Source organism: Scyliorhinus torazame, chromosome 8, assembly GCF_047496885.1.
Source record: "Scyliorhinus torazame isolate Kashiwa2021f chromosome 8, sScyTor2.1, whole genome shotgun sequence".
Lineage (NCBI taxonomy): Eukaryota > Metazoa > Chordata > Chondrichthyes > Carcharhiniformes > Scyliorhinidae > Scyliorhinus > Scyliorhinus torazame.
Window position 1 is genome coordinate 271,840,549 of NC_092714.1, and position 24,336 is coordinate 271,864,884.

Sequence of the window (24,336 nt, forward strand, 5' to 3'; positions counted from 1 at the left end):
ACAATGGGCAAGGATTTCCAGCATTGCCCACATTCCCCCCCGCCAAAAAAAAAACACTTTGCGGAAAAAAAAAAGAAGTGTCTGGTTAGGTAATATGCACAGTTTTAATTTTACTCTGACAAAGGCAAATAGACATTATTATCCCTTTGTGACATTTAAGGGGAACACTGACTACAAGTTAAGTGCAGAAACAGCTTGAGAACAAACATATCAAACATGTGACAAACATATTGGAAAAAAATTGCAAATTAAGTATAAATGACTACTGTTGAACTCTAAACAAGTTGATCAATCCCCTTCATACCCCGAGGTTTTAAACCCACGGTCAAACAGATCGACTAGAAACTCTGCAATGGGAGAAACATTTTATTCTCAAGGAAATTGGATGAACAAATTAAGTCATCTTACCCAGGACTACTTCTGGACTGGACCACCTTCCAGAATATTCTTCATAGAATAATTACGACACAGGAAGAGACCATTTGGCCCATTGAGTCCAGGCTGGCTCTCTGAGAAGCAATCCAAGTCTAATTTCCCTGCTCTCTCCCGAACACGGTCAGCTTATTTCCCTCAAGTGTCCATTCAATTTTCTCTTGGGGCTGGTTTAGCACAGGGCTAAATCGCTGGCTTTGAAAGCAGACCGAGGCAGGCCAGCAGCACGGTTTGATTCCCGTAACAGCCTCCCTGAACAGGCGTCGGAATGTGGCGACTAGGGGCTTTTCACAGTAACTTCATTTGAAGCCTACTTGTGACAATAAGCGAATTTCATTTCATTTCTTGAAATTGTAGGCACTGAGTCCCAGCTCATTACCACTTGTTGAGTAAAACAATTTCTTTCTCCCTCTGCATCTCTTGCCAACATAATATTGGTGTCCCCCTAGCCCTCGTACTACCAGCTGACTGGAACTGCTTTTCTTTGTTAACCTGGCAAATGTAAATGTCGCCACAGTCCCAGGGGACCATGGGCTGCGTTAGATGTTTTAGTTGCTGTGATATGAAGAGTCTAAAGTTCTGTTCCTTTTTCACAAACACACATTTATTTCATTCCAACAGCCTTTGCACAAAACTCTAACTATACATCACCTGACAGAGGCCACCTGAGGCCCCTTTACATATCAGTGTCAATTAATGGATACTTAACATAAATGAGACAACTAATTGCAATGTCTCTTAACCCATTACTTAACAGTCTCCCCTTCCTTGGAGAAAAAAAATAATTAGGTGAAAACAAAATTTCAAGAAACTCAAAAATACACACATGGGGCGCGATTTTCCACTCCCACGCCGGTTGGGAGAATCGCCTGGGCCGCCAAAATTTCCGGGGACGCCGGTCCGACACCCTCCCGCGATTCTCCCAAGCGGCGGGAACGGCCCGGTCAAGCTTTGCGGGCCGCAGGCCGGAGAATCGCCGGAGACACCGAAAATGGCGATTCTCCGGCACCCCCGCTATTCTGAGGCCCGGATGGGCCGAGCGGCCAGGCCAAAACGGCGGGTTCCCCCCCGGCGCCGTCCACACCTGGTCGCTGCAGTCGTGAGCGGTACGTGAACGCTGGGGGGGGCGAGGGGGGATCCTGCACCGGGCTTTACCTGAAATGTGATCGGTGCCCACCGATTGTCGGGCCGTCCTCTCTGAAGGAGGACCTCCTTCCTTCCACGGCCCCGCAAGATCTGTCCCCCATCTTCTTGCGGGGCGGATTTGGACAGGACGGCAACCACGCATACGCGGGTTGACGCTGGCCAACCCGCGCATGCGCGGATGACGCCCGTTATGCGGCGCCGGCCTCGTCATCTATGCGGCGCCGCCTTTACGTGGGCGACAAGGCCTGGCACGTGTAGATGACGCGGCCCCGATCCTGGCCCATTGTCAGGGCCTGAATCGGTCGGGACCGGGGGCGTTCACGACGGCGCGGCCACTTCGGCGTGGGAGTGGAGAATCGCGCCCATGATTTCCCCTTTTTTTTGGACGAGAAAGAAAAAAAACAGTCACAGAAACAAGCGCCCTTCATTAACAATATCCAAAAGTTTCTGTGAACTCGCCCCTGTTTTCGTAAAACAGTCTGATAGTTGATAGCTCCTGTCGACCCATTTAATTTTTGTTATTTCCCCTCTGTCCAACATCTGCTTCAAACTTGCGATGTCTATCCGTAACCTCTTTTCATTGACACTTTTTGTAGAGTGCACATTTTCCCACAGGGATTTATTGTCAATGTGACAGTCAATAGGTATATTACCCAAACCCCCTAATTGCAAAATTTCTCAGCCTCCGAGGAGACGGATGTGCAAATTGCCTATGCAGTTTTAATACCACAAGCTTTTTATCAGCTAAAGTCCCATTTTCAACTGCCATTAACACATCCTTAACCACTCTACTTGAAATATTATTTGTCAGTAATGGAATACAATAGTGTCCCGACTGGTTAAAATGTTACCTGGACTCTTTGAATGCTGAAAATCGTAACAAGATTAAGGAATTTGAAAGTTCCACAAGTTTCAGGTTTGGGGATGATAATACTCTGAAGTCGCTGAAAAGAGTGAATCATTTCATTAGCACGGATGTTGTATCAAGTGAGATACCTTTGCTTCTGAGCAGACCGTCGATGAAGAAAGCTCACGTGAAACTGGATATGGAACAGGATAAGGCAACAGTTTTTGGAAAGACGGTGGACTTAAAATTTACAGAGTCGGGACACTATTGTATTCCATTACTGACGGAGGCTGAGAAATGTTGAGGAAGGAGCAGCGCTCCGAAAGCTAGTGACATCGAAACAAACCTGTTGGACTTTAACCTGGTGTTGTAAGACTTCTTACTGAGAAATTTTGGGATTAGGGAATTTGGGTAATATACCTATTGACTGTCACATTGACAATAAATCCCTGTGGGAAAATGTGCACTCTACAAAAAGTGTCAATGAAAAGAGGTTACGGATAGACATCGCAAGTTTGAAGCAGATGTTGGACAGAGGGGAAATAACAAAAATTAAATGGGTCGACAGGAGCTATCAACTGTCAGACTGTTTTACGGATCATGAACCAGCCGCCCAGCCAACTGAGCTAACCATCCCCCCCCCCCACCAATCATCATCTTCTGCACCTCTATCAAATCTCCCTTCAATCTCCTTTGCTCCAAGAAGATCAACTCCGGCTTCTCCAACCTAATCTTGCGGCTAAAATTCCTCATGCCTGGAACCATTCAGGTTAGTCTCCTCTGCACCCTGTCAGGGACCTTTGCAACCTTAGAAGCATCTGTCCAGCAGCACCTCTTTGTGACTGGGAATGGGGTGGCTTAGTTAGGTGCGATGTGATTTGTAGTGCTATGTGGAAACCATGCACTTTCACTGTGACACAACCATCACCTGTTTGGATTGGCTCCTGCTTATGGGCGAGGAACATCTCTCACCGCGTAAAGATGATTAATGGGAGATCTAATAGAAACTTACAAGATAATGAATGGCTTAGATAGGGTGGATGTAGGGAAGTTGTTTCCATTAGCAGGGGAGACTAGGACCCGGAGGCACAGCCTTAGAATAAAAGGGAGTCACTTTAGAACAGAGATGAGGAGAAATTTCTTCAGCCATAGAGTGGTGGGTCTGTGGAATTCATTGGCACAGAGGGCGTTGGAGGCCGGGACGTTGAGTGTCTTTAAGACAGAAGTTGATAATTCCTCGAGAAATCAAGAATTTAAGGGCTATGGAGAGAGAGCGGGTAAATGGAGTTGAAATCAGCCATGATTGAATGGTGGAGTGGACTCGATGGGCCGAATGGCCTTACTTCCGCTCCTATGTCTTATGGTCTTATGGTGCAACCCCAGGCAGCTCGCAACTGCAGGATGTGCAGAGAGGTAGGGAGTCTAATACGACCAGTGCTTATAGAATTTACAGTGCAGAAGGAGGCCATTCGGCCCATCGAGTCTGCACCGGCCCTTGGAAAGAGCGCCCTACTTGAGCCCACACCTCCACCCTATCCCCGTAACCCAACCTAACCTTTTTGGACACTAAGGGCAATTTATCATGGTCAATCCACCTAAGCTGCACATCTTTGGACTGTGGGAGGAAACCGGAGCACCCGGAGGAAACCCACGCACACACGGGGAGGATGTGCAGACTCCGCACAGACAGTCACCCAAGCCGGGAATCGAACCTGGGACCCTGGAGCTGTGAAGCAACTGTGCTACCCGCTGTGCTACCGTGCTGCCATAAAGGTTAACAAAAATACCCCACCCCACCCAATTTCCGTCCCAATTTCCCCCCCCCCCCCCACCCCCGGTGAACATCGAGCCTCGCTCCAATGCTGCGGGACATGGAAACATGGTTGACTGTGCAGAGCATTATGAACAAGGAGATTTTCCCTGGTTGGGTACCCACACATGCCTGGTGTTCCTGCAGAACGTTACTCGATAGTGATCGGGGTGCAAATCAATGTTCCCTTCAAAGCTTTGCTGTCGTGCGAGTTTTTATAATGCGTGGTCCCTTCAAATTTGTTGTCAGCCCTGCACATTTCCAGGGTTTGTCAGTGCACCCTGTCTGCGCTGACCCTCACTGCACCCTCGCAGCTCAGCGGGAGGGTGGCTGCAGATACTGTCTGATATTTCAGGTAATGTCTGAGATCCGGGTTCTGACAAAGGGTCATTAACCTTGAAAGGTGAACCCTACCTTCCTGTTCCCCCAGCGTGACCTGCTGGGTACTGGCAGCACTTCCCTTTGTTTCAGATTTGCAGCGTTTGTTTTTCTATTTTTGAGCAAAGATCGACCTTTGTACACCCATTCCATTTTCAAAACTTTACTTCCTCAATTCCAATGTGCATATCCTAAAAAGTGAGATTCTCATTCTGATTGTGGTGTCGGATCAGGCAAATGCACAGAACATTTCTTTATTCAGACACAGAATTAACCTTTCAAACAATGAATTCAGAGTCAGGGGTGTGATTAGGGATTGGCAGCCCCCCCAGGATCGGCCTGGAGACCCCAGCAATTAAAATATCAACCTCCAGGACACTGCTGCGGATGGAAAATCCAGGAGGGACATCTTTGAGGCTTTCAAAAAAAAAAAAGCTGTCTTAAACCTTCCTTCGAATGGTTTGGTTCGTGACCCCAAAGTAGCGAAATTGGGACAGAAAGCTCACTGGCTATCAAGAATTATCCAATCAGGTAAGGAAGAGTCTATCCACTGTCTGATTGGCGGGGCACTGTCAGGGTAGACGTGCCGGGGTGACCAATGGTGGGAGAGCGGGGTAAGGGGTGCGGGAATGCGGAGGAGGGAGGGGAAGGGTGGTTGGGGACGGGGGATTGCATGATGACGGCTCCGCCACTATCGTCTGACCGGATTTGCCAATCCCACCCGTCACAGCAGCGAGGGAGCTCAATCCGGTTTTCCTGCTGGGCGATTGTCGTGTAACGGTGCAGGGCGGGATGAACTGAGCCTCACCTTCGGGCACAGAGCCAAGCAGCACAAGGCAGGCTGCAACCAGCGACCTGAGCAATAGGCGGCTGCCACTGGCAGTTTTGATTGATTATGTGGAACACTTGCATAATTTGAGTTGAACACCGGGTGTCTGAGGAAGCACATTGTAGCAATTAGACTCCAACGTCCGATTAAACGTTCTAGAGGTCAGGGGGCAAAAGTAACCAGTTATTACCACTACCCCCCGGACTGTTCATTCAGACACAAATGGCGGTTATATCACTGGGAGACCATCAGTAAAGCTCCGTTATGAGACCGATCTGGGCTGACAGCACGTTACATCTTCTGGGGGTTCTCAAGAGTCATTTACGCCTCAGAGGGAGGCCATTTGGTCCATCACATCCATGCCAGCTCCCCGTGGAGCAAAGCGCTGTGACGTTTGGAAGGGGGAAGAAACATCTTTGTTTTCTTTAATTTCACAGTGGTATGTCTGTTTCTAATATGGGCAGCAAAGCCAAGTCTGTATTATCCTTGGCCTCACTCAATGCATTCTTTCGAGAAAATCCTGAAATGAGGGGAAGGAACACAGTGAATAAGAGAAGAAAGGCACAATGGTTAAATAGGGAACTGACTTTGGCAACTGGCATCGAAGGTTAGGCATAATAGACATGACAAATGCGGTAACGGCCCTACAGACAGATGCAAAAGTCGTGAGCATTGACTTGAGACGGTGCTGTCCAATCCATTAACCGCTACACACATCTGGCCAATTAGTAATCTTGATGCGGCTAATTGGGTTTCTAATTCGCAAATACAAAATGTCCATTTTGGACAAATGGTGTGAAATGATTCTAGCCAAGTGACTGGTGGGCAATGGGACAATGGGAAAATTCTTTGCTGGTGGACATAATTTTGGAGGGATTTCTGACGCCTTTCCGATGAATGAGGCTCACTGCCTCTCCCTGGTGTTTATATCAGAACTCAAAGGGCAGTCAGGGAATTGATGGAACCACTGCAGGATGACGTGGGGACAGTTATAAAGGCAAAGCTCGACAGAAGATACTTTCTGATCAGCTGTGAGAATGCCCGTTCTGTCCTTTGTCCCGTAGATTAGACTCGGGCCTGTGAAAACCTCACCTTTTCTCTCGGGGGGGGGGGGGGGCAACTTGGTAGCTCAAAGAATAGGAAAATAAAGAGGTGACAGGCAGCAGGCTTAAAGAAATGGCAGATATTTCACAAGATGCTGTGGGGAATGTTTTCAAAAGTTTACCGAGAAGTGGAATTGTGTGAGATACCTGGGAACCAGCGACCAATGAAGATAAGTCACCTTCCAACATACCCCGGGCAAACTGAAGATCGATGTTACTGGCTGAGTGTGCAGGAAAGCTAAGGCAGCAGGCTTAAAGCAGTGTCTATGAAGATACCCTTGACATCTTGAATATGTATGCACAGAGAGGGCCAGAGTCAAGCATTGAAGATTGTTAAAGATTGGGACGATACAGTAGATGGTGTGTTTGAGGTGATGGGGAACAATAGATGCAGGGGCCAACGAGGTAACCATGAAGGAAGTGAGATTGGATCTCTTGAACTTATCCCAGAGAATGTGGACGTGTAGAGGAGTATTCCAGAGCAAACAGGAATTTTATTTGTTTTACAGTACTTCAGGAAGCTGGCAGATGAAGCTACATCATTTGGCATGGTGTGAGTGAATCATTTTGGAGGATAATTAGGGGGTTGCGATTTTATGTGATTCAAGGGGGGGGGAGAAGAGAGCCAAAATGTTTCACAGGGCTCCACGTGTCCAGCGATCTCGATTTATTGGGTGACTCTTGGAGGTATGGGTTAGGAGGATGAGGGAATGTTTGTCCATGGATACGGAATGGGCCAAGGATTGGGAGAAGCATCTATGGATCTAATGGCCACTTCATTTCCTTGAAGCATAAATGTAAACATTAATCCACATTTATCCTAACTCTCCATGGTTTTCATTAAGCATGAGCTGCAACTCGGCACGGTTAAAATAAAAACACATTTCACCTGGAAAAAAGCAAACGGTAGAAGAGACAAATCTAATAAAACATCATCTCTTCTGCTCTGTTGTCTCGTTACACTATTATCCTCAAGAGTGCATAGCACAAATAAAAATGAGATGGCATTAACCATTGGATAACCAGTTCAGCTCCCCTTATTTTGGCACACTTACACATCTAGAACTCATTTACTGTACTATAAGTCAGGAATCGGCAAGTCAGGAATCGGTTTCTTCATGCAGTTACTTCATCACGTGGAAGGATTCTCAGTTTTGGCAGACACCAGTGTTCCGTTTGCCCGACCACAGGCTTATTTTCGGCTAGTGCCGTTGCCGGTCTATTCTTGGGTTGCCAGTGATGGGAATGGCATGGAGTCACCCGAACATCTGTGTCCCGGGCAGTGTCTCAGAACTGCCCCGCAGTGCTGGGGTCACATTGCAAGAGGCGGACGATGGACGGGTCCTTTTTTGCTCCGTTGATGAACTCTTCAAGAGAAAGTTTGCCTAAAAACCAATTGCAGATGGTTAAGAATGAGAATTGAATGGACTGGGAGGGGGGAAAACATAAGGCTTCCAATGAGGCTGACCGTTACTGAAGACCGTTACTGAAGACCACCCTCTCTAGAAACATATTTAACACAACATACATTTATGTAGTATTGTTAATGCAACAACATGTCCTGGGTGCTTTGCCGAAGCATTATAAAGCTGAAATGATGTCCCAGCCTGCTCCAGGAGAGCCCTATCTTGAGCCCCATTGAGATCAGGGAATTATAGAATCACAGGATAGTTGCAGCACAGAGGGAGGCCTTTCAGCCTGTTGTATGTGTGCTAGCCCTCTGAAGGAGCAGTTAATTGAAGACCACTCCACTGCCTCCTCCGCATAGCCCTGTAAGTTTGTCTCTCTCAGATAATAATCCAATTTACTCCTGAATGCCTTGATTGAATCTGTCTCCACCACACTCTCAGGCTGCGCATTCTGGATTCCAATCGCTTGTTGCGTAAAAATGTTTTTCCTCGTGTTGCTATTGCCCTTATCGTCAAACACCTTAAATCAACGCCCTCTGGTTCTCAATCCTTCCATCAATAGGAAACAGTTTCTCCCTCTCTACCCTGTCCAAGACCCCTCGTAATCTTGAACTCCTCGATCAAATCACCCCTCAACCCTGTCTTCAAGGAAAACAATCCCAACTTCTCCAATCAATCTTCATAACTGAAAGTTCCTCGTCCCTAGGTTCATTCTTGTGAATATGTTTTGCACTCTCTCTAATTCCTTCACATCCTCCCCAAAATGTGATGCTGGGCACAGTAACTCCAGTTGAGGAGGCTAAAGAAATGCTTCATAACAGTTTAGTATAACCTCTTTGTGCGAGGGCATCTATGTTTGTGGGGTGGTTTTCAGAGTTTTTGGAGCCGAGTACAAGGTCTACAATTCCTGGCATACCTGGGAGTTCCGGCAGGGAGACAGTCCGTGTATGCTCAGTTGCCAGATTCCCTTTTGACAGCCTACTCCGAGTAGGCTTGAAAACCTGGCCACAGGATCATGAAGGGGATAGATGTTAAAAGAATTTTGTGACTCACAGTGGTCACTGATGTCTGGGTGGGTTGCTGAGAAAACTGATGGCATCTGTCGCGATTATCTGTGCCATTAATTGTGCAAATTGTGTTGTGTTGAACCACAGTTTGCCTGTTAATTTTGTATGTTAGAGTATAAAATTGATAGTGGGTGTGATTTACTGGCCATGTCCCACCGGAATCTGGACAGGTTGCGGTCAGTAGGTCCTGATGAGGCCTGTTCCGGGATCCCCGATGGTCGTTACGCCTCATGAGATCGAACTAGATCCTGTGAGACATCGCGATCCGAATCCCACCCACAACGGGCGGGACCCAGTCTCGCACAATTTTTAAAAATAAATTTAGAGTACCCAATTCATTTTTTCCAATTAAGGGGCAATTTAGCGTGGCCAATCCACCTACCCTGCACATCATTGGGTTCTGGGGGTGAAACCCACGCAGACACGGGGAGAATGTGCAAATTCCACACGGACGGTGACCCAGAGCCGGGATCGAACCTGGGACCTCGGCGCCGTGAGGCAACAGTGCTAACCCACTGCGCCACCGTGCTAGCCAGCCAGCTTCGCACAGTTGAGTGAGTTTAAAAAAAAACTCATTTAACCGAGCTGACGCTGGGTCGACTGGCACCGATCGTCCTCACCCAGGAAACCCCAGCCGGACCAGGCGGAACGGCACTTGGGGGATCTCCAAGGCGATTGGAGGCCCCTGAGCGGTTGGTCTCTGGCCAGGCTGACACCTTGGCACTGCTGTTGCCACCTGGGCCCTTTGGCACTGCCAGCCCGGCACCCTGGCTGTACCACAATGGGCACTCTGACAGTGTCAACCGGGTGGAACCTTGGCACTGCCTGGGTGCCCAGGTGGCACTGCCATGCTGGCAGGGGCATTGCCAAGGTGCCAGGCTGGTGGTGCCAAGGCGGCACTTTTCCCACGCCGGGGATCGGGCCCAGGGGTGCTCTCTTATAGGTCAGTTGGGACGTTGGGGGTGGGGTCGGGGGTTGGGCCAGGGGCCGGGAGATGGGCGCCATTTCCGACACTGAGGAGCTCTGCTCACTCGACCTCCTCAGTGTCGGGAATGCGACTGAGTGGAGCTAGAGCCGAGAATCGAACTTGGGACCCTGGCTCTGTGAAGCAACAGTGCTAACCACTTGCTACTGTGCTGTCCACTCGGCAAGACCGTACGTTTTACCCGGCACGGTTGCTAGACCCTGACCGGACAATTTTTTTCCGCGTGGATCCTCCAGACATAGCCCCAAAATCGGAGAATCCAGCCCCAGGCCTCTAAGGGGAGGCGGTGGCGTTGTGGTATTGTCACTGGGCTAGTAATCCAGAGACTCAGAGTCATGCTGTGGGGACCTGGTTCAAATCCCGCCAGTGCAGATGGTGAAATTTGAATTCAATAAAAATCTGGAATTAAAAGTCTAAACAAAGTGACTATGTTTGTCGATTGTGATAAAAACCCATCTGGTTCACTAATATCCCTTCAGGAAAGGAAATCTGCCGTCCTTACCTGGTCTGGCCTACATGTGACTCCAGACCCACAGCAATGTGATTGACTCTTAAATGCCCTCAGGACTGGGCAATAAATGCTGGTTCAGCGACCCCCACATCCCAGGAGCAAATGAAAAAACGTTGCACATCCCCCTCTCTCAATCTATAGCCATTCAGATAATGATGTGCCTTCCTGTTTTTGCTACCAAAGTGGATAACATCACATTTAATCCAAATTGTACCAGGTCTGCCATGTACTTTCCCACACACTCAACTCGTCTAACTCACGCTGAATCATCTCTGTATCCTCACCACAGCTCACCCTCCCACCCAGCTTTGTGTCATCTGCAAATTTGGGGATATGATGGGGATGATGAACTGTTTTATTACTCAGTGTGATGCAGATGTTGCTGTGTGAAAAGGAGGAGGAAGCAGATTAAAGAGCAACTTTCAGAGGAGAACTAGATGTACATCTGTTCGAAAAGGCGACACTAACAGGGCTATGGGGAGGCAGCAGAGGAGTGGGATTAATTAGAAAGCTCTTTCAAAGCTCTTCTTCTGCACCTCGACTCACAAGCGTAACGAACAGTTGGTCGACTGTGTCTCCACTTACCATCCGCGTTGGTGTCCATCTGACGGAAGATTTTTTCTGTTCTTTTCTCCGGAGTTGCCTCATCTTCGGACAACTTCATCACCGACGAGACCATCTTGTAGATAGCCTGTCCGGGGAGAACAAAACCAAGACTGTCAGTTTCGAAGAGCCCCTCGGTTTGAAGGCTCTCGTCAGGCTGGGGTTGGTGCACACACCTTTTCAAACCGCTGAAAGGGCTGATAGCTTCATTACTTTAAACTCTGGAACTCGCTGCCTACGAGGGTGGCGGAAGGAGAGTTAATGAAAGATTTCAGAAGGGAATTGGATGCACACTTGCGCAAAATAAGCGCGCAGGGAATAGAACGGGGGAATGGGATTGATTGAATTGTTCGACAGAGAGCTGGAATGGGCCATATGGCTGCCTTCTGTGTCACAATGACTCTATAAAGGTGGTCCAGAAATCGGATCAAACAGTGCAGAATGTTTAGGTGTCGCAGGGCCCAACAAGCTCCGTGTCTCTCTCGTTCTGGTGAGAGGTTTCTGCCCAATTGGTTGAGGCACCCAAAGTAGTTTGGTGCCCACGATTGATGGTAGACCCAACCCAGTGCCCCACAAATCCTTAATCCAGCTCCGGGGGTAGAGATGCCCTGTCAACAGAAGACAAGACAGTGTTTGGAGAGGTGCATTCTCGGTTAGCTGACACCTGCCAGGTCTTAGCATGAGTAAACTATTGTAATAAACGTCACTTTTCAAAGCTGTTCTCAAGCTAAGTTCATCCTACACTGGGTAGAACTGTGCTATTTAGTGAGACCCTGTAAAGACACATCAGATAGTGGGATGTTGAGTAAAGGAAAGTCCACTTATTTCTGACTCTCAAGCTGTCCAACAATAAGTGATTTAAGTTATTGATTTTTGTTAAAATCATTAGGGCGCGATACAGCACAGCAAGGCCATTTGGCCCATGTGCTTGTGCTGGCCCTCTGACAGAGATAGCCGATCAGCATCCCTCCCTGCACAACCCTACAAATCTTTACCTTTTAAATATTTCTCCAAATCCATTAAAAAAGTTATTATTGGATTTTCTTTCATCACCCTTTCAGGCAGTGAGTCACAGATAGAAATATAGAATCCCGACAGTGCAGCAGGGGGCCATTCAGCCCATCGAGTCTGCACCAACCCTTCGAAAGACCACCCTACCTAGGCCCAATCCCCTGCCCTATTCACATAACCCTTCCACCCTGGGGACACAAAGGGGCAATTTATCGTGACCAATCCACCTAACCTGCACATCTTTGGACTGTGGGAGGAAACCGGAGCATCCGGCGGAAACCCACGCACACACGGGGAGAAAGTGCAAACTCCACACAGTCACCCAAGGTCGGAATCGACGCGGGTCCCTGGCACTGTGAGGCAGCACTGCTAGCCACAACTCACTGTGTAAAAATAAATCTCCCCTCTTGGTTTTTTGCCAATTATATAAAATCTGTGTCCTCTGTTTGCTGAGACGACCCCTGGGTAAAGGTTTTACATCAATATAACGAATCCAAGCAGTGATCCCGCCCCCTGCAATATTCCTGCTTGGTAATGTTTTAGGAAAAAGGGAGGAACTTTAGTCCGAGCAATTTCAAATGGGAGGCAGGATTGAAAAATAAACAAGGAACCGGCAAAGGGAGGAGAAGATCCAGAGAAGGAAATTTCCCTCCCTTTTACCGGGGAATCTCCTACCTGGACAATCTCCAGCATCTCAGACTTGCTGATATAGCCATTCCCGTCAACATCATACATATTAAACGCCCACTTCAACTTCTGCTCCAGGTCCCCTCTGGAGGTCACACTCAGTGCGATGATGAACTCGCGGAAGTCTATCGTGCCGTCTCCGTTGGTGTCAAAGGTACGAAAAACGTGCTCCGCAAACTTGGAGGCATCCCCGTAGGGAAAGAAGTTGCCGTAGAGTTTTTTGAACTCTTCCATTGTCAGATATCCGCTGGGGCAGTCCTTCACAAAGCCCTTGTACCATTCCTGAATCTCGTTTTCGGTGAACTCCGTGTTTTCCCGCAGGTCCTGCAGCATCTCGGGCCGCAGCTTGCTGCTCTGCTTCCCCATCCTCACGATCCCTCGGTGTGGCTGCAGCGGAGAGGGGAGAGAGCAGCAATATTGCCTTGTTAATACTGCTGCACAGAATCAGGTACGGCTGGGCTGGCCTTATTCTAGAAAAGAAAGAACTTGCTCCTTTTGTGACCTCAGGCTAGCCCAGTAGAGCGTAGCCGCTGCTGCGATTGGGGGAAACTTGGCAACCGGCGTGCGCACAGAAAGATCCCACAAACTGCAATGGCCAGACAGTAGCTTTTAGATTGGAGGTCAAAGGTCATGCGCGAGAAAATGCCCACGGGAATTCTTGCCTGCTATTTTGAAACCGAAAGTATTAATTAGTAATAAAAAAACTCTTATTCCCCACCCACTTTCTGACACCCTATTTCCCCCAAGTAGATTAGTGGATTGACGAAGTTCCTGCCTCGAGGAGAGGACAAAACTGGTGAAGAAAATGGAAGAGTTCAGTAACTCTACAATTCCTCTCTTCCAGCGACTCGATTGTTGGGAAGAGGCGCCAAGAACAGAACAGATTCCGTGGCTCCACGCACCATCACACTTTGTAAAACTGTTTCAAAGTAAACAATGAACAAGTGGGTAAGATGCGGTGGGAGAGGTGGGGAAAGAGATTAATGCAAATCAAATCAGTTATAAGTGGGAGTGTGATGGTCATCGCCAGACTATTATCCAGGGTGAAAATGTACCTGCGCTACTCGGATCAATCTGCTACCCAAGGAGTTCTTGTGATGCGGTGGGTGATGCCCCTGCCTCCCCACCCCAGGACTTGCTGGCCAAGGAATGTGCGTTTGTAAGGGGATCAGCAGTTATTGGGAGAAGGCAGGAGAATGGGGATGAGAAACATATCAGCCATGTTTGAATGGCGGAGCAGACTCGGTGGGTCGAGTGGCCTAATTCTGCTCCTGTGCCTTATGGCCTTATGGTAACGCAGTCAAACAGGTTGGGTGTCAAACTGCAAATCCTTGCGAACAAGATAACGGCTGGCGGTAAGAGTGGGAGAGACCCCAGGTCAGACAGGCTTGATGTGGAGTGGACTATCACAAGAAAAAGACTCAATCTGCTATCCATTCCAGGGCCAAATACCGAGTGTATCTCAAAATGTTTGACGAGCGGGGCTTGATCCCCAATCCCTCCCACTCTGGATCTGCTCCACAATCAATCTCACTCTGGGACTGCTCCACAATCACTCCCACTCTGGGACTGCTCCACAATCACTCCCGCTCTGGGACAGCTCCACAATCACTCCCGCTCTGGATCTGCTCCACAATCACTCCCGCTCTGGATCTGCTCCACAATCACCCCCGCTCTGGGACTGCTCCACAATCACTCTTGCTCTGGATCTGCTCCACAATCACTCCCACTCTGGGACTGCTCCACAAACACTCCCGCTCTCGATCTGCTCCACAATCACTCCCGCTCTGGATCTGCTCCACAATCACTCCCACTCTGGGACTGCTCCACAATCACTCCCGCTCTGGGACTGCTCCACAATCACTCCCACTCTGGGACTGCTCCACAATCACTCTCGCTCTGTGTCTGCTCCACAATCACTCCCACTCTGGGACTGCTCCACAATCACTCCCACTCTGGGACTGCTCCACAATCACTCCCGCTCTGGGACTGCTCCACAATCACTCCCGCTCTGGCACTGCTCCACAATCACTCCCGCTCTGGATCTGCTCCACAATCACTCCCACTCTGGATCTGCTCCACAATCACTCCCACTCTGGGACTGCTCCACAATCACTCCCGCTCTGGATCTGCTCCACAATCATTCCCGCTCTGGGACTGCTCCACAATCACTCCCGCTCTGGGACTGCTCCACAATCACTTCCACTCTGGATCTGCTCCACAATCACTCCCACTCTGGGACTGCTCCACAATCACTCCCGCTCTGGGTCTGCTCCACAATCACTCCCGCTCTGGATCTGCTCCACAATCACTCCCGCTCTGGATCTGCTCCACAATCACTCCCGCTCTGGGACTGCTCCACAATCACTCCCGCTCTGGGACTGCTCCACAATCACTCCCGCTCTGGGTCTGCTCCACAATCACTCCCGCTCTGGATCTGCTCCACAATCACTCCCGCTCTGGATCTGCTCCACAATTATTCCCGCTCTGGGACTGCTCCACAATCACTCCCGCTCTGGGACTGCTCCACAATCACTCCCGCTCTGGGACTGCTCCACAATCACTCCCGCTCTGGATCTGCTCCACAATCACTCCCGCTCTGGATCTGCTCCACAATTATTCCCACTCTGGGACTGCTCCACAATCACTCCCGCTATGGGACTGCTCCACAATCACTCCCGCTCTGGGACTGCTCCACAATCACTCCCGCTCTGGGACTGCTCCACAATCACTCCCGCTCTGGGACTGCTCCACAATCACTCCCACTCTGGGACTGCTCCACAATCACTCCCGCTCTCGGTCTGCTCCACAATCACTCCCGCTCTGGGACTGCTCCACAATCACTTCCACTCTGGATCTACTCCACAACCACTCCCACTCTGGGACTGCTCCACAATCACTCCCGTTCTGGATTAGCTCCACAATCACTCTCGCTCTGTGTCTGCTCCACAATCACTCCCACTCTGGGACTGTTCCACAATCACTCCCGCTCTGGGCCTACTCCACAATCACTCCCACTCTGGGACTGCTCCACAATCACTCTCGCTCTGTGTCTGCTCCACAATCACTCCCAGTCTGGGACTGCTCCACAATCACTCCCGCTCTGGGACTGCTCCACAATCACTCCCACTCTGGCACTGCTCCACAATCACTCCCGCTCTGGGACTGCTCCACAATCACTCCCGCTCTGGATCTGCTCCACAATCAATCCCACTCTGGATCTGCACCACAATCACTCCCGCTCTGGATCTGCTCCACAATCACTCCCACTCTGAGACTGCTCCACAATCACTCCCACTCTGGCACTGCTCCACAATCCCTCCCGCTCTGGATCTGCTCCACAATCACTCCCGCTCTGGGACTGCTCCACAATCACTCCCGCTCTGGATCTGCTCCACAATCACTCCCACTCTGGATCTGCTCCACAATCACTCCCACTCTGGGACTGCTCCACAATCACTCCCGCTCTGGGACTGCTCCACAATCACTTCCACTCTGGGACTGCTCCACAATCACTCCCACTCTGGGACTGCTCCACAATCACTCTCGCTCTGTGTCTGCTCCACAATCACTCCCACTCTGGGACTGCTCCACAATCACTCCCACTCTGGGACTGCTCCACAATCACTCCCGCTCTGGGACTGCTCCACAATCACTCCCGCTCTGGCACTGCTCCACAATCACTCCCGCTCTGGATCTGCTCCACAATCACTCCCACTCTGGATCTGCTCCACAATCACTCCCACTCTGGGACTGCTCCACAATCACTCCCGCTCTGGATCTGCTCCACAATCATTCCCGCTCTGGGACTGCTCCACAATCACTCCCGCTCTGGGACTGCTCCACAATCACTTCCACTCTGGATCTGCTCCACAATCACTCCCACTCTGGGACTGCTCCACAATCACTCCCGCTCTGGGTCTGCTCCACAATCACTCCCGCTCTGGATCTGCTCCACAATCACTCCCGCTCTGGATCTGCTCCACAATCACTCCCGCTCTGGGACTGCTCCACAATCACTCCCGCTCTGGGACTGCTCCACAATCACTCCCGCTCTGGGTCTGCTCCACAATCACTCCCGCTCTGGATCTGCTCCACAATCACTCCCGCTCTGGATCTGCTCCACAATTATTCCCGCTCTGGGACTGCTCCACAATCACTCCCGCTCTGGGACTGCTCCACAATCACTCCCGCTCTGGGACTGCTCCACAATCACTCCCGCTCTGGATCTGCTCCACAATCACTCCCGCTCTGGATCTGCTCCACAATTATTCCCGCTCTGGGACTGCTCCACAATCACTCCCGCTCTGGGACTGCTCCACAATCACTCCCGCTCTGGGACTGCTCCACAATCACTCCCGCTCTGGGACTGCTCCACAATCACTCCCGCTCTGGGACTGCTCCACAATCACTCCCACTCTGGGACTGCTCCACAATCACTCCCGCTCTCGGTCTGCTCCACAATCACTCCCGCTCTGGGACTGCTCCACAATCACTTCCACTCTGGATCTACTCCACAACCACTCCCACTCTGGGACTGCTCCACAATCACTCCCGTTCTGGATTAGCTCCACAATCACTCTCGCTCTGTGTCTGCTCCACAATCACTCCCACTCTGGGACTGTTCCACAATCACTCCCGCTCTGGGCCTACTCCACAATCACTCCCACTCTGGGACTGCTCCACAATCACTCTCGCTCTGTGTCTGCTCCACAATCACTCCCAGTCTGGGACTGCTCCACAATCACTCCCGCTCTGGGACTGCTCCACAATCACTCCCACTCTGGCACTGCTCCACAATCACTCCCGCTCTGGGACTGCTCCACAATCACTCCCGCTCTGGATCTGCTCCACAATCAATCCCACTCTGGATCTGCACCACAATCACTCCCGCTCTGGATCTGCTCCACAATCACTCCCACTCTGAGACTGCTCCACAATCACTCCCACTCTGGCACTGCTCCACAATCCCTCCCGCTCTGGATCTGCTCCACAATCACTCCCGCTCTGGGACTGCTCCACAATCACTCCCGCTCTGGATCTGCTCCACAATCACTCCCACTCTGGATCTGCTCCACAATCACTCCCACTCTGGGACTGCTCCACAATCACTCCCGCTCTGGGACTGCTCCACAATCACTTCCACTCTGGATCTGCTCCACAATCACTCCCACTCTGGGACTGCTCCACAATCACTCCCGCTCTGGGACTGCTCCACAATCACTCCCGCTCTGGATCTGCTCCACAATCACTCCCGCTCTGGATCTGCTCCACAATCACTCCCGCTCTGGATCTGCTCCACAATTATTCCCGCTCTGGGACAGCTCCACAATCACTCCCGCTCTGGGACTGCTCCACAATCACTCCCGCTCTGGATCTGCTCCACAATCACGCTCGCTCTGGGACTGCTCCACAATCACTCCCGCTCTGGGACTGCTCCACAATCACTCCCGCTCTGGACTGCTCCACAATCACTCCCACTCTGGATCTGCTCCACAATCACTCCCACTCTGGGACTGCTCCACAATCACTCCCGCTCTGGGACTGCTCCACAATCATTCCACTCTGGATCTGCTCCACAATCACTCCCACTCTGGGACTGCTCCACAATCACTCCCGCTCTGGGTCTGCTCCACAATCACTCCCGCTCTGGATCTGCTCCACAATCACTCCCGCTCTGGATCTGCTCCACAATCATTCCCGCTCTGGGACTGCTCCACAATCACTCCCGCTCTGGGACTGCTCCACAATCACCCCCGCTCTGGATCTGCTCCACAATCACGCTCGCTCTGGGACTGCTCCACAATCACTCCCGCTCTGGATCTGCTCCACAATCACTCTCGCTCTGGGACTGCTCCACAATCACTCCCGCTCTGGATGTGCTCCACAATCACTCCCGCTCTGGATCTGCTCCACAATCACTCCCACTCTGGGACTGCTCCACAATCACTCTCGCTCTGTGTCTGCTCCACAATCACTCCCACTCTGGATCTGCTCCACAATCACTCCCGCTCTGGGACTGCTCCACAATCACTCCCGCTCTGGGACTGCTCCACAATCACTCCCGCTCTGGATCTGCTCCACAATCACTCCCGCTCTGGATCTGCTCCACAATCACTCCCGCTTTGGATCTGCGCCACAATCACTCCCACTCTGGGACTGCTCCACAATCACTCCCGCTCTGGATCTGCTCCACAATCACTCCCACTCTGGGACTGCTCCACAATCACTCCCGCTCTGGATCTGCTCCACAATCACTCCCAATCTGGGGTTGTTTCCAAATCACTCGCAGCGCAGAGTTATGGAAAGACTAATGAGAAACAGGCCAAGGTGCCCATCGATCCTGCTCTGCCATTCCATTAGATTCTGTCTGATCTGCATCTCCGCTCCATTAACTCCAAATCCCTTCAAACCCGCCAGAAACAAAGTTCACAAGTTATCTTAAAAGTTCCAGTTAACCCTTCCGCATCCAGAACCTTTGGAGGTGGAGAAGGTCTCACTAACCTGAACGAACCTCCCCCAATTTTAAGAGTTTCCTACTGCAGGCATTGCCAAACTCGGGGGCACGACCCGCGGGTGGGTCGCGGGCGGGCAATGGGAGGGTCGCGGAGCCGTCCGTCGCGGCGCTCCCGATCGCGCAAATCTGCGCGTGACAGCCGCAGCAGCCGGCTGTTAATAACGCCAGCTGCAATCGGCCTTCAAAATGACCACGAACATGTAAAACAAATGCGGCCGCACTGTGCATGCGCGCACGATCATCGGGCGCACATGCGCTGTGCGGCCAATTTGTTTTTAATCGGTCGCAGCTTTTTGTTTTACAAGTCCGGGGGGGTTTATTCATTTAATTTTTATTTTTTTCATTTATTTTATTCATTTTATTATTATTTTTTTTTTACAAGTTCGGGGGGGGTTTTATTTGATAAAATTTTACAGGAAAAAAATGCAGAACGTTGGACAGATGGAGACTCCACTCTTTCCGACACCGGAAGGCTTCACCTTCATCCAACAGGTTCCATTGGAGGAGCGTGTACGAGGGCCAAAGGGACCCAAAACCATTTCCTCCATTTTTGTCAGCAGCAAACAGGGTAAGAGAAAATGGTGGCTCGCGAAGGTCGGCCGGCGTGGGTCGCGAAGGTTGTCCGGTTGGTACAAATGGGTCCCCGGACAAAAAATTTGAAGAAAACTGTCCTACTGGACTGGAGTTCTTCACCTGCCCAGGTGAAATCGATTCTCTCTATCTACCCTATCAAATCCATTGTAAACACCTTGATCAGGTCATCCCTTAACCTTTAAACACTGGGAAATAAAAGCCAAGTTTACAAACAAAGCTTCTAATCTCGCCCTCTAATTCCTGGTACAATTCTGGTGACACTGCACCTCTCCCCGCCTTATACATCTCTGCTTCATAATTAAAAATCGTATCATGTCAAATTGTGAAACTGAGAGCTGTAAAATCTGCTATCATTCGATCAGGTACAACAGAATAGTGGTTATGTTGTGTGGCGTGTAATCCACAACAATATGATTTCAAACTCCACAGTGGCAGGTTGAGACTTTGAATTCAGTTTGTGCAATTTTTTAATGAAAATCTGATTGTAATTAAGGTGAGGTGAAACTTGCAGAGTGTTTCAGTAAAACTCCAGCCGACCCGGAACACCTCCTGGGGAAAAGAAACCAGCCACCTTTACCCAGTCAGGCCTTAGCATGTGACTTCAACGTGCTTGGGTTTCAACTGACACCTGGGTTGCTGCAGTCAGGGAATCAGTGACATTAAAAGGCACGAGGGGTGGGCAGTAAATGTGCCCAGATTCTGAGGACAAATAGAGAAAAAAAAACACACTTTAAACAAATTAATTCATGGGATTTGGGTGTTGCCGGCAATTATCCCTAATTGCCCTTGCGGTTAGCGGTTTACTCAGCCATTTCGCAAGGCACATTGCTGTGGACCTGGAGTCACGTGTAGGCCAGACCGGGTAAAGACAGCAGATTTCCTTCCCCAAAGGGGCATTAGTGAAAAAGATGAGTTTTTACAACAAATCGACAATGGTTTCATGGTACTCGTTAAGTCTTCTAATTCCAGATTTTTTCCCCCATTGAATTCAAACTTCATTACGTGCCCTGGTGGGATTTGAACTCAAGTGTCCAGAGCTGGGTTCTGGATTACCAGTCCAGTGACAATACCACCGCACCGCCGCCTCTCCCTGGCTACAATTGAATTGGGGAGGGTCAGTCTGGATTCGAGAGATTCACACAGAAGAAATGATTCTAACACCACCAGAGATTCAAGCTGCAATGGATGGTGACCATCAATGTCGCCTGCTTCCTATCCCAGTTATTCCCTGTCCATATAACCCTTCTGGTAACACAGTGCAGAACCTGGAATCCTTAGCAGGCCATATGCTTACCAGTGGTCAGAACCTTTGAATTAACAGGCAACTCAGTAAATGATGGGATCAGGAAGTGCAAGTTCAGGCATGGGTTCAGCATCAATTGAAACGCGATTGGCACCCTCTCTTTGAAAAAGCAAACCGATCGGCCTCGCTCTCCCAGCTCTTTCCCCGGGGGCCTGAAAATATTTACCCTTCAACTATTTTGAAAGTTCCTCTTGAATCTGCATCCACCGCCCTTTCAGGCAGCACCTTCCAGATCACGACATCTCCCTGCGCAAAAAAATAAAACTCTCCTCATTTCCCATCTGACTCTTTTGCCAAATGTTTTATATCTGTGTCCTCGAACGATCATCCCCCCACCCACCCCCCGCCCCGTCACTGGAAGCAGCCTGCAGATTGAGTCCATGGTGTACACACATTACCTCTTCAGTTTTCCACCTTCATGTTTCCACTCTCTGTGCCCGAGTTAGATTCATTGAAAATGCTGCTGTTGACTTTAGCCGTTCTGAGCAGCTGCTTTGGTGATCCCCGGAAACGCTAGCCTTCCTCACAGGTTGATACAGTTTTCTGTCTCTGACTTTGCGCCGAGCACACAGCAGCAGCGAGCGTGGGGCAATCAGATCAATGCTGTGCTTCTGTGACCACATCCGAGCTGCCTATTTGTGGAGCTCTGCAGCCGCTCGACAGGAAACTAGGTACAGCTGCTCTGAGAAATCTAAAACATCCACAGACCCACAAGGTGAAGTTTCAGAAGCTCATTCACAGGCCATTGATAGCACCTGCAGACCTAAAATGCACCAGCCCATACTGAATCATAGCTACTCGCTCCCCACCTTGCTCAGACCATAAAGAGGACGTAGGAGCAGAAGTAGGCCATTGGGCCCATCGAGTCTGCTCCACCATTCAATGAGACCATGACTGATCTGATAGAATCCTCAACTCCACTGTCCCACCTTTGTCCCCATAGCCCTCGATTCCTTTACTGATTGAAAATCTGTCTACCTCAGCATTGAACATACTTACGACCCAGCCTCGACAGCTCTCTGCGGTAAAGAATTCCACAGATTCACTACCCTCGGAGCAGAAATTCCTCCTCATCTCTGCCTTAAATGGTTGACCCCTGTCCTAGACTTTCCCACACGGAGAATCAACCGCTCAGCATCGACCCTGTCAATCCCCCTGGGAATCCGATATGTCTCAATAAGGTCGCCTCTCATTCTTCTAAACTCCAATAAGCACAGGCCCAACCTACTCAACCTCTCCTCATAATAAAATCCCTCCCGACCCGGGATCAACCTCGTGAACCTTCTCTGGACTGCCTCCAATGTCTATATTTTCCTCAGATAAGGGAACCAAAACTGTTCACAGTATTCCAGATGTGATCTAACAAGTGCCTTGGATAGTTTTAGCAGGAATTTCCTAGTCCCTTTGAAATAAAGGCCAATATTCCATTTGCCTTCCCAATTACCTGCTGAACTTGCATGTTAGCTTGTGATTTATGCACAAGGACCCCCAGATCCCTCTGTGCTGCAGCTTTCTGCAGTCTCTCTCCATTTAAATAATATTCAGCTCCTTTATTCTTCCTACCAAAGTGCATAACTTCACATTTTCCTACATTATATTCCACCTGCCAAGTTTTTGTCCACTCATCTAACCCGTCGATATCCCTCTGTGAATCTGTGTCACCCTCACCATTTGCCTTCCCCCTTATTTTTGTGTCATCTGCAAACTTGGCAATAGTATGTTCACTTTCCTTGTCCAAGTCATTAATATATATTGTGACTAACTGTGGCCCCAGCACTGATCTCCGCTAGTTACAGGTCACCGCCCTGAAAATGCTCCTCCTATCCCAACTCTCTGTCTTCTCTCAGTTAGCCAATCTTCTATTGATGCTAATATATTTCCCCCAACAGCATGGGCTCTTATCTTATTAAGTAGACTTTCTTGCGGTACCTTTTTGAATGCTTTCTGGAAATCCAAGTATAGTACATCTAATGGTTTCCCTTTATCTATACGGCTCATTATCACCTCAAAGAATTTTAATAAAGATGTCAGGCATGATTTCCCCATCAGAAAGCTATGCTGACTCCACTTGATAATATCAAGCATTTCTAAATGCGTTGCTATTAGGTCTTTTATAATAGACTGTAACATTTTTGCAATGACGGATGTTACACTAACTGGCCTATAGCTACCTGCTTTTTTGCCTCCATTCCTATTCGAATAAGAGTGTTACATTCACAGTTTTCCAGTCCTCTGGGACTTTCCCCACAGTTCAAGTATTCTTGGAAGATTACTATCAGTGCATCCACTAACTCTGTAACTACTTCCTTCAATACCCTGGGATGCAACCCATCAGGTCCAAGGAATTCATCAGCCCCGTTAGTTTCCCGAATACATTTTCTCCAGTGATTGTTCTTGTATTTTTTTCCTCCCCCTTTTGCCTCTTGATTATTCTGTATTTTTGGAATGTTATTCATGTCTCCTACCATGAAGACTGATGCAAAGGGTGAAATTCTCCAATTTTGAGGCTATGTCTGGAGGAAGTAGCTAGTTTTCCAATGAAAAAGTCAGTGCCGCCCCCCCACCGATGCTCTGCCTGGTGGGAGGCTAGCATCGGCGCCGGGTAAAACTCCCGGCATAAACGGCCGGAGAATTGCTGGGTCCGTGGCCGCGCACGGTGACAACCTGCAGCGGTAGCGCCGCACAGAATGGCGCCGGCCACGCACGGACCTGGACGGCTAAATAGTGTCCCCCTGGACCCCCCCTCGCTATCCCCGGACCACCCCCCACCAGTCCCCCCAGCCCTCTCCGAAGCCCCCGCTGCCAGCAGCAGGCCCCCCCCCCCCCGACAGGAGCGGTGCTGGACACAGTCCGCAGCCGCCACGCTGGGTTGATGAAAATTCGGACCCCACGTGACCCGCGCGGTTGGGAACTCGGCCCATCGGGGGCGGAGCATGGGGGGAGGGCCTCAAAGCGACGCACTGACACCGTTGCAACGCCGTATGGAGGGGCGGAGAGTCCGAAAAACAGCGCTGGCCCCGATTCGGTCCGGGGATTCTTTGCCCGATCGCCGAATACCATTACAGCGTCGGGCAACGGAGAATTCCGCCCAAAGTTTTTGTTTA

General features: G+C 50.0%; 1 protein-coding gene and 1 long non-coding RNA gene across 3 annotated transcripts in view; one reads left to right on the forward strand and one right to left on the reverse strand.

Moving 5' to 3' along the window:
* Positions 1–85: 85 nt before the first annotated feature.
* Positions 86–24,336, reverse strand: part of LOC140428653 (neurocalcin-delta-like) — a 62,516-nt gene continuing 38,265 nt past the window's right edge. The window contains exons 1-4 of one of the 2 annotated variants that reach the window (XM_072515338.1): positions 21,631–21,786; positions 12,807–13,205; positions 11,103–11,208; positions 86–7,930 (exon numbers count right to left, since the gene is read on the reverse strand). In XM_072515338.1, coding sequence (XP_072371439.1) covers positions 7,833–7,930; positions 11,103–11,208; positions 12,807–13,184 — 582 coding nt within the window. In that variant the 5' untranslated portion in view covers positions 13,185–13,205; positions 21,631–21,786 and the 3' untranslated portion in view covers positions 86–7,832. Of the gene's footprint in view, positions 7,931–11,102; positions 11,209–12,806; positions 13,206–21,630; positions 21,787–24,336 lie in introns of those variants that run through there. The other variant, XM_072515337.1, reaches the window with a different exon arrangement.
* Positions 5,008–24,336, forward strand: part of LOC140428655 (uncharacterized) — a 38,005-nt gene continuing 18,676 nt past the window's right edge. The window contains exons 1-2 of the long non-coding RNA XR_011948825.1: positions 5,008–5,144; positions 12,897–12,972. This is a non-coding gene — a long non-coding RNA (uncharacterized lncRNA). The remainder of the gene's footprint in view (positions 5,145–12,896; positions 12,973–24,336) is intronic.